The 19,592-nt window shown below is 23.3% G+C and overlaps 1 protein-coding gene across 13 annotated transcripts in view; it reads left to right on the plus strand.

Annotated features, from left to right (window-relative positions):
- Abscam (Dscam family member AbsCAM) overlaps positions 1-19,592 on the plus strand; it is a 198,726-nt gene that overhangs the window by 108,639 nt on the left and 70,495 nt on the right. For all 13 annotated transcript variants that reach the window (XM_026441101.1, XM_016912485.2, XM_006558109.3 and 10 more), the window contains 1 exon segment: positions 18,769-19,119. In XM_026441101.1, the coding sequence (XP_026296886.1) occupies positions 18,769-19,119 (351 nt within the window).

A 19,592-nucleotide genomic window follows, 5' to 3' on the forward strand; every position in this document is an offset into this window, starting at 1 on the left:
TTTGTTATAAAATTTTTTAAATTTTTAAATGTAAGATATAGAAAATATATTGAAAATTTCAATTTTTCATAATTGATAAATTTTAATAATCGTGTTATACGTAATAATTTAAAAATTTCACTTAGCAAAGGATTAATTCATTAATTAGTACTTTGAAGAAATTATATTTTTTATTGCAAAAGTTATACTTTTAATACAATTTACAATTAAATAATGAATAAACTATTTAATGAAATTTATTGAAAATAAAAAAAATTTGTATTATATTAAGATTGTACTTTATTGTACAAAAGAAATATATATATTTCATAATTAATATAATAAACTATTACTATAACAACATAATATTAAAATAATATTTAATTACAAAAAGTCAAATATGCTTTTATAATTAGATAATTATTATATTAGAAGGATTAGATTATTTTTGAAAGTAATAAAAATAGTATTCTAAAAATTTGCAATCAATAGTTATATCATCGTTCTTCAATTATGCAATATATCTATATACAGAAGTATTTTTCAAATTATTTTTGAATAAATTTATTTTATAGAATATCTTTTGCAATAATTTAACTTAAATGTTTAATTTTAATTGAAATGTTGAGATCAATAGTGTTGAGATTTCAATCATATATCTACTACGAATAAAAACAAAAATATAATATAGATCAATACAAAACAGAGATATAGATGAATACAATATATGATATATAATCCGAAAATTATGTATGTAATTAATTTATTTAAATAAGAACTTCTATTATTCGAAAAATTAAATGTAATACAAATAATCAGTAAATTTTTATGCACCTATCAAATTATAATTAAATTATATATGAATTGCTTATCGAATTCATTCAAAATTTACCTTAATAAAAATTAACACGAATTTTCCAAAAGTACAATTTTCTATTTGATCGCACAATTTTACCAATTAGAAAAAAGGAAAGATTTCAGAAAATCCAAAGAATTAATCAACATCCAATCACGTTAAAAGTTTCCCATTGAATCACCACATTATCAACACCTCAATCCGTGATGCTTGAAATTCAATTTCTAATCTGCATTTAGATACCTCTACCTAGCTTCGCAATTTCCTCCGTTAACCTAACCCTCGACAATTGATTACTTAATGCAACATCAAACACCGTAACCAAAGGATGTTTGCTCGAAAACATTTGCACTGTACCTGTGCATCGAGATTTAAGACCTTGCACACGGAATCGTCGTGGCAGATTGGATTCATCTGTCCATCTGAAAGTTAGAACTTTGGGGTTGATGTGACTGTATAGCCCTGAGGTAGCCATCCGTCCGGGAAACGAAGAAACTCTGGTATCGACCTCGAACAAACTCACGGCTCTTTCCAACGGAGAACACAACGACATCATACAACAGCGAACACAGGTCTCCTTAAACTTTAAAGTCAGAGCTCTCAAGAGAGATAGGGTAAGAGTAAAAGAGCGAATGAGAGAGAGAGAGAGAGAGAGAGAGAGAGAGGAAGAGAGAGGAAGCTGGCTGGAGTCTTAGCTAGCAGGTTATGGTGAATATTTTAGGTGACTCGAGTGTCCTCTAAAATACGTCGATGAATCCGTTGGTGGCTGCGCGCGACAAGATACCCAGAATTTATCGTGCAGCTTAACATATTATAGAAGAAAGTTACGAGAAGCTGATAGAACATGTAGCAATGGCAATTATTTTTCTTCGGGTTGGCGTTAGATAAAATTTATTAGAATAACGTGAGAAAATATTCAAGTTAATTTTGGAATTTAATTGAATATTTGATTATTAGAATGAATAAGTTAATGTTATTTTAAAATCATTATTTTTTTTTCAAATTGGGAAAAAAACATAAAATAAAATTAATGTATTATTATTATATTTTTATGAAACTTGAATTTTCATTTGTTTGTACGAATCATTAAAATAATTTTTTTTCAAAATGGAAAATATTTGTTAAAAATATTATTTCGCACAAGAATATAATTTATCCATTATTGTTATAAACAAAATAAAAATAATGATTAGGCATTTTCTTTTATATTTTGATTAATATTTTTTAACAATTTATTCAGAAAGGAAATAATTAACAAAATAATCCACTGTTTATAAATAATAATGAACGTTTATTATCTATAAATCTTAATGTAAAAGAAATAGAAAATATTTTCAAACTTTATTGTATTTAGTAACTTTAAAAATTCGATTCAGGTATCACCTTATCCTTGAATTTATTAAATATATGTACATATTAGAACATATTCTAAAAAAAAAATTATATTAAATAAAAAATAAAATATAAGAATAAATTTTTAAGCAAATTAAAAGAAATAACTTTTTGCAAACATTTATTTAATTAAAAAAATTAATAACTTATTTAAAAATTATTCTTTGATTATAATTCAGGAAATAAAATCGAAAAATAATAATAAATCAATTTTTATTTTAAATTTTTATTTTAAAATTTTTACTTTTTAGATAAAATTTAAACTGAAAAAATTACATAATAAATATCTATATATCATCATATTTTTATATATTTTTAAAATTTCATAATTTTTTAAATTTCTTTAGAATTAGAAAGTATATTTTATTGGGAGTAATATATGGCTATAGTATCACATAAAAAATGTTTAATCACGTTGAAAATCTTTTCGTAGACTAATTTAAAAGCAAAAAAGAAAATTTGATTTCCTTTTCAGAGATTCTTCAAAATAAAAAAAAGAAGTTACAAAATATAATATAGGAAAAAATTATTTAGAAATGATTTGTATATATCTTTGAATAATAATAATAATTTGTTAATAACAAATAATACTTTATTGCAATAAAATTTTATTGTTAGTGTGATGTGAAATTTTATAATAATAATATTTATTTGTATAATAGATTATATAATAGATTTTTTTTTATAATAGATTATAAACAATAAAATTTGAAAAAGTATTTTATGAATGTATCTGATAATTTATTTTTAAACCCAATTATTTTAGAATAATTCATTCAAAGTAAGATGAAATAATAAAAATTATCATAATCAAACAAAATTTGCTTATTATAATTTAATTTAGTTACAATTACATTTAAATACAATTATATTTAAGTATTTAAAGAAAATTATTTTCCTTAAATTATTTTCTAAAATTTTAATTCTTTTTCCATTAAATTCATTTGCAATTTTTATTTTTATTTATAACTCTTTATAACAGAAAATCAATAAGTTCATAATCAAGAAATTCTAACATTCCTTTCTTAAATCAATCAAACACTCGTGATACTCAAAGTTTCAAATAAAAAAACAATTCAGACCAAAGATCAAATTTGCAACGATGCCAGACTATAATATTTAAAATCCACTCGAGCGAATATCTAATTATCTCAAAATTTCAAACAGAGGGAAAAAAGGAAAGGAGGAAGAGAGGCAAACGAATCTCGTATAGTAAAAGATAGAAGTGAATAAGAGAGAGCCTTCGCCTCCTTGAACGATTCGCGAAGGGTTGGTTCGTCCCAACAACCGGATCAAATAATTGCTGTCTTGATCGGTAGTGTAAACACGGGAATCTTCGCGAAAGAAGAAAAAAGAGGAAAACGCTTTACGAAGAACTACCTTCGTGAGACTTTAAACTTCTATTCGTTTTAGATTTGCTCTCTTCTCCATTTTTTCCTTTCTTTCTTCTTCTTTCTTTATTTTGTTCTTTCTTTCTTTTTTTTTTTTTTATCCAATCCCCTTCTAGCCAACAAGAGAGTCTGCAAATTCAATCTTACCAGCGACCTCTACCCACCTACATAGTTTGTTCCGCCTATTGATTCCGAGTTCAGGCTTACCTTGGCCGGACCCGAAGCGAGCTGGTTTGCTTCATGGAAACCGACTCTACCAAAATCCCTCACAAAAGCTCTGATTCTGGAAGCAACCCAATTTTTCACGAAAGGAAACTTGTTCTGAATATAATCCTCTCTTTTTATCAATTTTTCCTCGACTGGGCTGACTCGACGGATGACATTTTCAACGGAATTCCGCTATGATTTACGACGAACAATTAATCTCTTCGCCAATGTTACCAATGATGCAAAAGATAGTAGGAATTTTTCAATTTTATTCCGATCGTTGGAATGAATTTTTACGGTTTTCATTCCTCTTTTTTTGATTCATTTCTTAGTTTGAATTTTTGTATAAAATGATGTTTGTAATTTAATGTTTAATATTCGTTTTTTTAGATTTATTTTATTAGATTTCTTCATTTGAATTTTCAATAATTAGATTTCTTTTCATTGTTAAATTTCTTATATCGAATTTTCATACAATATAGTTTATGATTTACGTTAAATATTGGATTTTTTCCTTTTTCATTAGGTTTTTTGATATAAATTTTCTTATAGAACGATTTATATTTGTAATTTATGTTCAATATTGAAACTTTTTCTATTTGTATTTCTTTAAAATTGAATTTTTATATCAAATGACAAACTTATGTTAATATTCCTTTTTTCTCCTTTCTCTGTTAAATCTCTTGATTCAAATTTTCAATACAATATAACTTTGTTACTTTGTAATTTATGTTCAATTGATATTTTTTTCTTTTTTAATATCTTTCTTAGATTTTTTCTAATTGATATTTATATACGACAATTCATATAATTTAATATTATTCAAGATATTTTTCTTTTTATTTTTTCTGTTAAATTTTTCAATTTGAATTTTCATATAAAACCAGTATTTGTAACTTACGTTCAATATCGATTTTGTAAATGTTTTATATCAAATCGTTGAATCGAGATTAAAAATTTGTATGGAAAATAGTGAGAGAGAAGGATTTTGAAATTCCAATTTTCGTTATGTATAGAGTGAACAATTGATTTTTATACTTATTACGTTGCTTTTTTTCCTCTTTATTATCCATACGGAAATTTAATTTTAAAGCTTTATTGACATTTAAAAATGATAAAGCTTTTGAAATTGAAATGTTATTTTACACGTTTTCTACTTAACAAATGTAATATATGAAATTAGTTTGTGCGTTGATTCACAGTTACAAAGTACGTAAAAGCTTTTCCCTTTGATACAAGTACATTTTGAAACATTACAATGCAACAATGAAATAAGAGTATGTTTGTAAAAAAAAAAGCTTTTTATCTTCTTTTGAGTACGTGAAATGGACTTATGTGAATTAAAAGTTCAAAAAACATCAAAGTGCTTAGAATTCAATTCCTTTTTTCAATTAGATATTTTAATTTGAATTTAGTATTAGAAAAATTAGTTTAGAGAATGAATAATATTATATATTGCACAAATAAAGGTGTATATATATATAATAATATATACATAAAATAAAGTAATACATAAAATAAATATGTATATACATAAAATAACTGTAAAATTAAATAACCTAACTCAAATTTAACAATTATTGATAAATTATAAAAAGTTTTCTATACTTTTCGCTTGTTATCAGATATAGAATGGCCATCTTTCCTTTTCTATTGATAATTCATTATTCATTTATTTTTATTTGAAAAGTTTTTAAACTTAATTTAAATAAAATTGCAAAACGAAAAAAATTTTATTTTTTTCTTCTTTATTGTTTTTTTTAAACATATTTTTACACATAGAATCACTTTCTTGTATTATTACAAGAACAAGTACAAATTATTACATATTTTATTTAATATTAATATTTCCGATATATATAGTGGTAAATAACTAGAGCATATCTGTTATTAATCATTGCTAAAAAAAATCATTGCTAAAATAGAGTAAGAGAAATTATAAATTATTTCATAATTTTATTTGTAATTTATCCATGCTATAAATTACATTAATAACGTTTAAAAATTTTTCACAATCCAAAATTTGACAATTCTGACGTAAACTTAAAAATCCTGTTATATAACATAACATACTGACATAATGTTGGCATAACTTGGAAACAATACGAGAACTGTGATCAGCATTTTCGCATCTTCGATTCGAATAAGAAATAATCTAGTGGAAGTGCATTTTTGGCAATTCACAAGAGTCCAATTCTACCAGAGCGTAAGATCAAAGACCGATCTGGAAATTCATAGTAGTACAGTACATCCAGTGCTGGCATAGACGCGCGACGTGGTCCAAAGTGCAAATGCCATCGCTATGGATGCACATAAACGGTAATCCACGTGCAATGTGATTAATAATAATTTGCCGGTCGGCATAAGCGGAACCGATTAGTCGGCTTAGCCAAGCGTTATGGTAATTGGGAACTATTACCTGCCGAGTACTCCCTCTCCCTTTCTCTCTCCCTTTCTCTCTCTCCCTCTCTCTCTCTCTCTCTCTCTCTCTCTCTCTCTCTTTCTCTTGTTCTACACCTTTCTTTGCTTTTATCTATTTAATTTTATTTTCTATCCTTTTTCATAGTTTATAATTACAATTCTCTTTCCTTTTATTTTTTCTAAATCCTTTACATTTATTTCTTTCTTATGTTTTTCTAAGCTTTCTTTATTCTTTTTATCCCAATGATTATTTCTTGTTATTTTCCTTTATTTTTTTTCTTTTTTTTTTAATTAATTTATTTTCTTTATTTCATTCGTACACATTCTATGTTCTTCTTTTGATTCTTTGTGTTATTTCCTGTTTTTTATACTCTTATTGTCTTTTGCAATATCTTCATCATAGAGAAAATCTGTACAAAATTGTATAATTAACTTTGGAATTTTATAACTTTGCAATTAATAAAAAAAATTGTGTAAACCGAATTATATTTATTAAATATTTTCTATTTTAACATTTTCAGAAAATAACGATAAAACGAAAACTCTATTTTGTAATTTTTTTTGTAATTTTGTAAAATAAATAAAATCGTATATATTATAGAATATTATTATCTTTAATCTAAATTAAATCTTCATATATTTATTTATTACAATATATCTAATTTTCTTATAAGCAGTTTACATATTCTTTTTGATAATAAACAAATATCATTAATTCTAGATTAACTATTTGATTTAATTTTTTTCTTTACCAATTTTTGTATTTTAGCTATTGTTAATTGGCCATCGTTGATTGAAAACTTATTTTGAAGATTATAATTTAAAATTCAAAATAAATACTATTATATTATATATATACTACTATATATAATACTTTTATCTGTTTTTTGAGATGTAAGCATTATTTGGAAAATTAATATTTACATTAATGTTAAAATTATTTTTTATATAACTTTTTAAAATAAAATAAAATTATTTTTCGTTATTTATATTCAAAATTTCTTTTTTATTCTAACTTACATAAATTCTAAAATATTTCAAATAATTTTAAAGTATTCAAAATTTTTAGTATTTTGTATAATTATTTATTATTTATTTATTATATTAAATATTTTAATCTTTTTTAATTAAAATAGAAAAGTAAAATTTTAGAGTAAAATTTCGATTAAATTGTCAAGTATAATTATAACATTTTATTTATATATAGCTAAAATAAAAAAAATAAATTCTTAAACGAGAATAAGTCTTAAATTAATCATTATTTCAAATTGTTATTTTATCTTTATTTAAAATAAAATTTATCTAAATTATTTCCATCATTATATCCAGGTCACTAATTAAAAAATAAACAAAGTAAAATTAAGAATAGATTTAGAATAGATATTCTTTGAAATAGTATTTATATAAAGAAAAAATATATTTTTAATGTGAACGCTTACAAATTACTATTTCAAAATAATACATCTTTAAAATATAAAATAATAATATGATTTATATATTTTATAATTTTATTTATAATTATATTTTAAATAATTATGCTTTTAATAATTAATTATTTATTAATAAATAAATTTTTATATTATTTTTAATTCTAACATTATTACACAATATATAAACATGTATTGAAATCACATTATCATAGTAGATAATATATATAAAAAAATCAATTTACTATCCGTAATATTTGATGCTTAATACAGTTTAATTAAACAAAAAATAAATATTTTATTTTTATTAAATATAATTTATATGTCTATTTATTTTATCCAATTATCCATAAATAATAAATAAGTATTTTACAATTAGAATTAAAAAGAAATATAAAATTAAATTAAATTTATTATATTATATAATATATTATATAATATATTATATTATATTATATTATATTATATTATATTATATTATATTATATTATATTATATTATATTATATTATATTATATTATATTATATTATATTATATTATATTATATAATATTTTCAATAATATTTTAATATTTGCATTTGACAATATTTCAATTTGTCTTAATTTATTTTAAATTTTTATCCAGCTTTGTTTCCATCCCTTACCATTCTTCCCCTATATTTATCTCCTATTAACCGTCTCCCCACTTCACCGTCTCGTCCGTTCTTTTTATTTCACAAGCAAATGTAAAACCTGCAACGCTTCAATTTGCTCTCTTTCTCTTCATTCTATCTTGTTTCCTAATTGTTTCACCCGCTATTTAACGTTTCCACCCCTTTATGAAGTCCACCGGTGGTTGCGTCTCGGTCGTTCCGTGCAATCTGCGCGATTCCCAACGTTGTCGAGAATTCCTGTCATCCATCCAACTCTCGTTCGATTTTCCAGCTCGTCGAACAAATTCCTGAGACGACACGATCCACGAAGACGGATCGTCTGGTTGGATCAGATCCCTCGAGAACGTTTTTTAGATTTCCTCAAGAGGAATCTAATGAACGCGAGCTATCGATACGAATCGGATTGGGTACATAATAGGTAGGGAAATAAAAATTAGAGAATTATTACTTTCGATTAGTTCAGACATTCTTATTATTAATATTGAACGTTTTTAATAACTTATTTTGTATCGTTATTTCTCTGAGGATTATTCAAATTTGAATTATCATGGGATTGTAAAGTTTCCTTTATACAATAGTAATTTTCAAGCAGTTTCCTGGAAACGAAGCGGTTTCCTCTGTTTTCCACTGTAACAAGTTAATCCAGCGTTTAATCAAATTGTAATATAAATATGTTTTGTAATGTATCTTAGTTACTAAGATTAGTTATTGTTGATTATTAATCTTTTTAAGCGATATATATGTATACAGAATATTATTAGGAATAGTTTAAGATAGTAGATTCTAAAGACTAAAACATACATAAAAGTTATATATAGTTAAATACATAAAAATATATATATACATATATATATATATTAATATGAGTGAATAAAAATATGAATTAAAAATTATTTATTATAAGCAATTTAATTTAGATAGAAGAACCGAATGCTTTTAATATAAATTTCAATTGCTTATAACTTAATAAATAAATTTAATTTTTCTAAAATTAATCTAAAAAATATCCCATATATTAACAACTTTATGTATAAATATACATTATAAAATTTCTTATATATTATATATTATATATTATTCAATATATATATTAAAGTAATAGAATATGATATAATGATAATAAGAATAATAATAAATATAACACAATATTATATAGTAATATAATAAAAATGAAAAATTATACAAAAATTATAACAAGATAAGATTACAAATAATTTCTTTAAATTTTTTATTCTTAAATAATTTTTCATAACAATATTATTATGATTTACAAAAAAAATAATTTTAATCAATTTTATCAAAATAATCGATAATAGATTTCGTCGAATTTGTGAATCAAAATATGAAACAGAATAAGAAAATCGATTTAAATAATAAAAAATAGTCTTTAAATAATTTGTATTAAAAATAAAAACTAAATAATAAACAATAAAATAAAAAATAAAAATTATTGTTATACTATTATATATTGAAAAAATATTGTTATATACTATTATATATTACGAAAAACAATCTTTATAAATGGAAATTATGTTTTGCATAAAAATAATAAAAAAAATAATTTAGATCAAAAGTAAATGATTAATTCGAAGAAATATAATTTTTTTGTAGATAGATCAAAAAGATTATATAAGATTACATATATAGATATATATTTTTTCAAATGGAATTATATATATAGATATTTTATAATATTTAATTATAATAATAATTAGTTGATGTAGCATTATTTTCAAAATTATATATAGTAAGTTTCATAAATTTCAAGTTACAAAATCTTATAAATTAATTATTTTTTAATAATTAATTATAATTTAATATTAATTTTAATATTAATTATATACATAATTTTACATATTCAAATTATTTTATTATATTTCATTATAATCAATTTTTTCTTACATTATAAAAAATCTACATTTAAAATAAATATTTATACATGTATAATTAGCATACAAATATAACATAATAAAAATGTTATTTTCAAACATAATTTATCGATGTAATAAATAGTAATACTAATAGTAATAGTAATAGCAAAGTATGAAAAGTATGAAAAGTCATTTAACGAGAATTAACACAATGAGTTGCAGCCAATAATATTTTAGCATGAGATAATTTCTTTCATGCTTCATAAAATCAAATGGCAAAAAGAATAACAGATCTTTATTTCCAGTTTAGCAAGTACTTTTAGTCCATTCGTAATTTCTTGCAACTAAATTGATGAAAAAAAGAATGGAATTCTGTTTCTCGCGATTTAAAGCATGGTATACGTTCCTTTAACAACCAACAACGGTTGTTTCACGGCTATTTCTCCTCAATTAAGCGCAAACGTTCTCTTGTAATTCGTTCATTAATTCGCATTTTAATTTAGCCCGTGCATGATAAAAACTCATGCGTCGAATTAACAAATAACTCTTTAATTACTCATATATAATTGGAAATCATCGAATATCCAATATCAAGCACAAAAAATTAAATCTTTAATTTAAGGATTAAAAGAAATTATCAATATAAAAGAATAATAAAAAATAATGAAAATGTTCTTTTGTTTTTTAATACCGTTATTTTCTTTTTTTTTTTTTGTTCTCTTTTTTTACAGAAAAATATATATCGAATATAATCTATTCTGTTTGATTTAACTTGAATTGAAAAATATTGAAATACTACGACTATTCAAACAAGAAGATCAAATTCTCTAAAATTTATTTATCGTTATAAATATCTATATCAATGTTAAACTTTTTCTAACAAAAAAATTTATTTTTTTCAGACAATAGAAAACAAAACCATTTCATGCATCTATCAAACTTAAAATAAAAAAAAAAAAATTAAAGCAAAAAAAATTAAATAACTTAATTCAATTATAAAAAAAGTAATTATAAAAAGTGATCTCTCCAAAAATAAAAAGAATAGAAAAATAGAATGATGATTTCTTTTCATAAATTTTTGTTCCAAAGAAAATATACAGCTTATCTACTAAATTAAAATAAGAAAAGGATTAAATTCTTAATCCAACTTTTAAAAATTGCTTAAAATTTGTTATCATAAAAAGTAAATTGTTAAAAAAAACAATCAAAAATATAGAACTTATTTCTATGCACAAATTCTCTAAAAAAACAATTTCACATAATGGAAGAGATTAAATTCTTAATTTAACCACGTAAATATTATCATAAAAACAGATAAAAATATTAAAAAGAAGATATTACATGAAATATAGCATAATCATTTCTTTCCATAATACTAGTCCAAAAGAAAATTATTCCATACAATATTTTAACTCACAATGGAAAGAATAAAATCTTTAATTCTTTAATCTTTAATCCAATTATTAAAAAATTATCGTAATTTAATTGTAAAAAAGCACTCAAAAAAATATTTAAAAAATTACTGCAATTTTGTTTTTTTTTCCATAAATTTTATCATGAAACAGAATTATTAATTTTTTAATAAAAAGATATATCGAACAAAAGATTTATGAAATTAAATATACCGTAATTTTCAAAATATAAAAATTATAAATATAAAATACATAGAAACATTGTATACTAAACATTATATAAATAAAAAAAAAATAATTTAAAATTTGAAAAAAAAAATGATAATTGACAGAAATTTCGGAAAAAATATTCATTATTAATAATTCATAAAGAAATAAAAATTATTTTTTTAAATATTTTCTATATAATATTTTATGATGTTCCTATAATCACACACAAGTATTTTTATTATTAACATTAAATTTATTAATTATATGTCCAATAAGAATTTACTTTTTTACTACTCTTTGGCTAATAAAAAAAAAATTTAAATTAATTCTTTTTATATTTATTTCATATTTACTTCATATTATCAGACTGATTTAACATCAATATTCCATGTTTATACATATTTTATATCTCAAAAGATAAAAAAAAGATACGAATATGAGAATAAATTAAATATTATAATAATACAAAACATTTTTCCATAGTTGTTAATAATTATCATTTTTTTTGTTATAAATAGATGTTTTATATTTTTATAGAAAATAGAATAGAAAGTTTTTCTTACTTGTTTATTATAATTTATGTTATGTTATGTTATGTTATATTTACTATAATTTATTTTGTGATTTTTAAAGAAACGAAAAAGTTAAGTTATATTATAATAATTATAATTTCAATATATTAGATTGTATATGTAATATGTAGATTTGAATTATTTGTGTTTTTGATTTTGACATGATGTGACAAATTGATAGAAATATGACATACTTGAGAGACAGTAATTTAATTAAAATTTCCCAAAGATTTCAAAGACTAATTATTAGAGATATATTATCTATCATGCTAATTATTGCTCGTTATGATCGTACAGAAAGCATATAATATAATAATTTACATATGCGGTTATTGCAAAACAATAATAATAAATTATTCGTCTAATTGTGATTATTTTATTAGTTTGACACTATCTGGTATACATTAATAAAACCTTTATTAATAGCTTAATAGCATTTATAATTTATTTCCTCTAAAAATAACAGTGTATTATTAATTTGTATCAATTCAATTAGAAAATTTATTTAGAAAATTTATTTAGAAAAAATAAAAAAAGAATCAAAAGTTTCATAAGATCCATAGTTTTATAACATTCATTTTTACGCAACATATTTCTCATATAAAATTTCTCATTTGATTTTTTTTTTTGTTTATTATTATTCTGAATCTTTCTGCATCAAAAAATAAAATATTCGTGCTTATTCCTTCATAATTATTTTTTAATGAATTTCATATATATTAACATTTAATCAAAAAATTTCTTACCAGCCATAATATTTTATCTTTAACAACGTTAACAAAACTTAACAAACGAGTAACAAAATCAAACATATGGAAAAAAAGGAATAAAACAATCGTTTCTTTCCCACAAATTCCAGTATAGAAAAGAATTATTTCACGCGACGTTTCCCGCATCAAAGTCGAGAAATGTCCACATTAATCGCGATACCCGCGCGTTATACGCGCGGAAAACGAACGGGCATAGAGTAAGGTGCCATGCGTGTAATTCAACGCGAAGCTCCGGCCAACGAAATACTTGGCTGGAATTAGTAATTAAGTGCTCGAGACAATTCCGGAAGCGAGTCACCGTGACGGTCTGTAATTGCCGGACACTACGGGGATTTCAATTCGGCCACGCTGCACCGAGGATTTGCATACTTTGTGTTTTGTATGCGACGTGCATACTATCTCTGCAACCGGTATTACGAAATTCGGTCGTGAATCTATCTCCCTCTCCTTCTTTTGCTCTTTCTTTCTCTTTCTGCCGTTCCCTGTGTCCTTCTCTCTCCTCTCTCTTCTCAAATGTCGTTATAAACGAGTTACGTCCCTTCCCTTGGATGTCGTTATGAGTTCCACGTTTCACCGAACCCGCTGCTCTTCACTTATGGACGATGCCAGAGATATGCAATATCGTTCCATTCCCTGGTTTCAGTTCGTCCAGTTCGTGAGTGGCGGTCGGGGGTAACGGTGGTCTTTTTTTTTTATGGCGGAACATTCTCTTCTCTCTTCGAAAATTACACTTTTATTGGGCGAATTAATTACGCGTTATCATTACGTTACACTTTTTTTTTCTTGTAGTCATTATTTTTATCAAATTGATTGAATTGCCTTTTCGTTTTTCTATAACGATATTGAATGTAAGCAAATAGATGTAAGCAAATATTCGCGTTTTGAAGAATGTAACGAATATAGTACGATAAAAGAAAGTATGTACGCTTCAAAAGAAAGTAATAAATGTGAAATTAAAATTTTACTTCAAATTTTAAATGTTGAATTATTAGAAACTGCAATTTAATATATCTGATCTTTTTTTATCAACTTAAATTGCTAATGATAAATTAAATATATACATATAAAGAAAATATTTCACCAAAAAATAATGAAAAAGATTTTTATAAATATATGTTTTATTTAATTCTGATACATTGAATAATAATATTGAATAATTTCTTGCATTTATTTGCATTATTCTTTTAATGTCTTTTGATATTTCTTGAATTTATAAAAATGTTCCTTGATTAATTTTGAATCAAAATAGATATCAAATTGGAATTTTAATTCCATATACAGTGAATTTAAAATATTTTCATAAATAAAAATTTTATGAATTTAATATTATTTTTACTATTTTTATGTAACTTATTTATTTTTTCTGTTCATATCTCTTCTGACCGAAACAACCCAATGAGAAAATGATATTTTTGAAATATATGAAAAATAGATGATAAATATAACGAATATCTTAAAATTCATTAAATGTATTTTATAAATAATTTTATTAAATATTTTAAATATATTTCAAATATATTTATCTGAATTTTTTCATTGTTTTTACATGCTGAATTATATTCTGAAATATTTTCCACTTATAATATCTCCAGGATATCCTGCAAATAATTTAAATATAACAACATAAATAACAGTAATAAATTGAAAAATAAAATGAAAAAATTATTTGGTCAATCAAATATCTATTTTGTTTATTTCTTTCCTTCTCATTGCACACAATATGTGAAAATTTTTAGAATTTTTTTCCACTTTTATCCAGAATATGTGCACGCGCGCGAACGACCTGCTCGTAGTCAGAGAAAATTGAATTTAAGATAAATGAATTTTTAATTAACACACGACCACATGGGCATCGTCGCGCCGATCGATACGCAAATTTTAGAACGTATGCTTCACGTTGCCACGATGGAATCGTGATCTTCGTCAAATCGAATGAACGAAATTCTGCATAGATATACGCGGGCAACGAGGTTTCTTTTGATCATTATCATCGAATCTTTGTTCATTTGTTTTTTTTTTCGTCAATTTAAAAAAAATATCTGAAACATATAACAAACTTCAGGATGAAGATTTTTGTAAAAAGTTTGTGCATAAATTTTTCGTGTTTGTACAACTTTTTTTATTTTCGAACTTTTATGAATGAATCTTTTGATCAAATTTTATCAGAAATCTTTGGAAATGGAAAAATATTTGTTAAATATTTGATGAAGTTGAAATGTGAAATGCAAGAACCTATTTTATGTAGCTTTAAAATTTCAGTATTAAAGAATTAAAATTAGAAAAGAATATTATTATATTTACATATCAAAAATATTATATAGTTACATTATGCTAAGTAAATGTAGCAGTATCAATATCATAGCCATTAGTTAGTTAACACAACAATTAGGACAAATTTTTATATACTAAATTCTCTATATAGGATCCATTAATTTTCGTACTTTTATATATTATAAATATTCGAACATAAATTTTAAAGAATTTTGTTATAAATAATATTTATCGAATAATCAATTCTTTTTTCTTGCCAATAAATTCTTATCTGATAATGAGTTATTTAGCTTTTGCCTTTACAATAAAATTAAAAAGAATTATTCAAGTCAGAAAACTTCTTCAGATATAATCGTACTTATATCACTTATGATATAAAGGATAAATCAAACCAAATATCATATCACTTGATTGATGATTAGTTATATTTATATAGCAGAACCAATATAATTATTTTGATATATTTTTATATATAACTGATTTTCACAATTTTCTTTTTTAGCATTTTAAGAATCATTTTAAGAAAATAAAAAATGCTCGAAATTTCAATATTTTTCATTTTTTAAATATTATATAATTTTATAATAATGTAAGGTATAAATCTTAAATTGCAAAATGTTTAAATTTTAATACTTTATCATTCTATTGTAACAAAAGAATTCGATAAAACTTATATTCTATTCAACATATAAAAATGTATAAAACTTTAGAGTTTAATTTCATCCTCTTAAAAAAATTTTTCAAATTTTGACAAAAATATTATTATATATGATTATATATAATTCATTGGACTACATATATAAATTTTCATTCAAATAAAAATTTAAATTAATTTAAAATTAGATTTCTTTTTAAAATATGTTTAAATATTTTTTTACATAGTGAGTCACTGTATATAATAATTTAATAAAAATCATTTTTTTCGAATCTCTAAAGATAAATTAAAATAGAATATTAATTAAATAATAATTGAAATAATAATATACATATATACATAATTTATAATTAAAATAAAATTAATAAAAATTATTACATTTGTTATTTCTTTTTATATAATAATTAAAGGATGATGTTGTTAGCATTATTTATGAAAATTATCATTGAAAATTATAAAAATATCCAATTTATCATACAATATTCCACTAGAAAATTGATTAATAATTCTTTGATGTACTCATATATTAGATTAATTTATTTAATTTTTAATCATATAATAATTTTTATTACATTAATTCCAATCTGAATATTTTCGTTATCCTATTGTACCATTTATCATAACCTTTTCCATTCTTCGATCGTTTCACGATATGCAAAGAATGATATTACCTATTCATCCCCTGAAATTGAATTCCACTCATAGTTTCTTTTACCATCGTACAAATACCTTCTACAATTAAACTGCACTCTTGAGTTGTAGGAGTGGCCTGCCCGTAGTTATTAGCCTGAAGTGGCGTTCTAACGATGCAAGAGCCCGGGTACTTGCTGACTCGTGTTTTCGCACCCCCGATCAAAGCATTATGTCGAAGTACCGCGCGTCTGATACACTTCGAGTAGCATAACTTGCTCCTTACGTGCCGGCCATCGTATCGAATACTAATCGTGAATACTAAAAATCGACAAACCGTTTCAACTATATTAAATTGACAATTCGAGAATCAATTTAGAAAGTAACATGCTTCGATTTTTTTCTCAAATTTCCTCGTGATGATTAATGATAAAAATGATTTTATCATTAACGTGATTTTATTTTTCGATAATCGAAAAATTTGGAAATGATTGATTTAAATATCGAAAATATATTATCTTTTATAAATCGTATTATATATAAAATAAGATATTCATCATTGATACATTATAATATGTAATATGTAAATTTTCAAAATTTATTATAAATAATATTTTGAAATTCTAAAATTTTAGATAACATTTTGAAAAGTTATTTGAAATTATTTCAAATTATAATATTATATTTTTTAAAACTTTTATGGTTCATTTATTTTTTAATATTTTTTAAAAATTATTTAAAAGTTTCAAAATTTAAAACAGATTAGAATTTTGGCACCAAGAAATTTACATATTCATATACATATATATTTCGTCATGGTTACATTCTTTTAGAATAATCTTTCCAAACCATGAAAATGTTAATATGTATATTTAATGAAAAATCTAATGAAATATTTTAGAATCTACATGAAAATTGGAAAGAAAAAGTTTTTTAGTAAATCTATTATATTTAATTTTCATGTAATACATAATCTCTGTAGAACAAGAAATATTATAAAATTTTCATTAAATATTAAAAAATTTTCATTAAAACTATAAATTATATATAATCTTTAATTACAATTTTAATTGAAAATCTATATAGAATAATATTTTAAATTAGAAGTTGCGCTTAAAACATTTATTTAATTTTATTACGTTCTTCATTCATTTTTTATGAATTATTGATAATATTAAATTATGAATTATGAATTATTTATAATAATTAATACAAGCAATTACAATTTAATTTATTTAATTCATGAATATAAAATATATTCGTAATTAAATCACGATTTTTAAATTAACTACGTTAACCTTTTTGCTATTATAAAAGATTTGTATATATATATGTATATATATTCATTTATCATAAATAATTTTCATATAGATTGTTTTATTTAATACTAAAATTGTCAAATGAAAATTAACTATTTGTAAATTTTTCATTTTTATAATTGTTATAAATTATTAATATTATTTTATTATTCATTCAAATAGGATAATTATATATAATTACTTTTACAATAGTACCTTAAGTTTAGTCATAATGCATAGTAATGCATAATTATGTATATGTTATGTGTAGATATTATAGATTGATAATTTTAATATCTAATTATTTTTTTCTTTTTAAAGAACATAACAGATATTTAAAACAATATTGTGACATTTATGGTACTTACCACTTAAGAAAACAATCATATTTTTAATATTTTCAACATTACAATAACGATGTAAAATCATCATAAAGTAGTAAAAAAAAATCGACAAATATATAATCACTTCTAATCAATAAACTTATTAAGAACGAGCATCAAAAATCATGATTTATAATCTCAGTGAAATATAAAGATGGAAAACCCAGTAAACGAATGAGCTCCAAGCTTTTTATTAGCACAGGCCGGAACCATGAGGGAAATATGCAAAAATCGAGGAGGAACGGGATTTACGTGGCAATTAAACTGTCGCGTGTCGGGCCGGTGAATGCGATTCGGCGCCGTTTTTCCGCAATCAGCCGGCAGATTTATGCGAATTTTCCATCGTTGAACGTTTCGTTTTATTCGCAGGTGCAGCCGCGGCGGTGACATCGGCGGGCGGCCACGGTTTCGACGCACATTTACGGGGACCAAGCTTCGTGATGGAGCCGCCCTCGAGGGTCGAATTTTCGAATTCGAGCGGCGCCTGGCTGGATTGCACCGCGACAGGAAGCCCCCCGCTCAACATCGATTGGTCGACCGCGGACGGACATCCGGTCAACGACGTACCGGGAGTGAGGAGGGTGCTCAGGAACGGCACGCTAGTCCTTTTGCCGTTTCCGGCTGCCGCGTTCCGTCAGGATGTGCACAGCGCGGCTTATAGATGCGTGGCGAGCAATTCTGTCGGCAGAGTGTTAAGCCGTGACGTCCAGGTTAGGGCAGGTAAGAAAGTTTTATACTGTTGGCAGCGAAAACAATTTTATTTAGATACTGAATGTAAAAATATCTAAGAAGCATAGAATTATTGATTTATTATACAATAATTATTATGGTTATAATTTGGATTAAAAGAAGTCAACGATGGATAAAATTTTAGCTCATTGAAGTTAAGAATAAAGTTAGGTCAATAATAATTTATTATTCAAGTCATCAAATAACTACTACTAATTGTAACGTTAAAGTTATATGAAGAACAGTAAAGTAACTTTATTTGAAATTTTAACTAATTAATTTTTCAACTCATTAGTGCTTAACTTTGAAATTTATATTTGGATTTTCTGGAAGTTTTTGCGATGAAATTGGGACAAAAGATATTAAAGAAAATATTAATTTTAGAAAAAGTTTTTACGAGATTCTATATTTGATCATATATTTGATATCTTTTTTGAAATGATATTTTCTAATCTAATTATGTA

The sequence above is a fragment of the Apis mellifera genome, linkage group LG6, assembly GCF_003254395.2.
Source record: "Apis mellifera strain DH4 linkage group LG6, Amel_HAv3.1, whole genome shotgun sequence".
Taxonomy (NCBI): domain Eukaryota; kingdom Metazoa; phylum Arthropoda; class Insecta; order Hymenoptera; family Apidae; genus Apis; species Apis mellifera.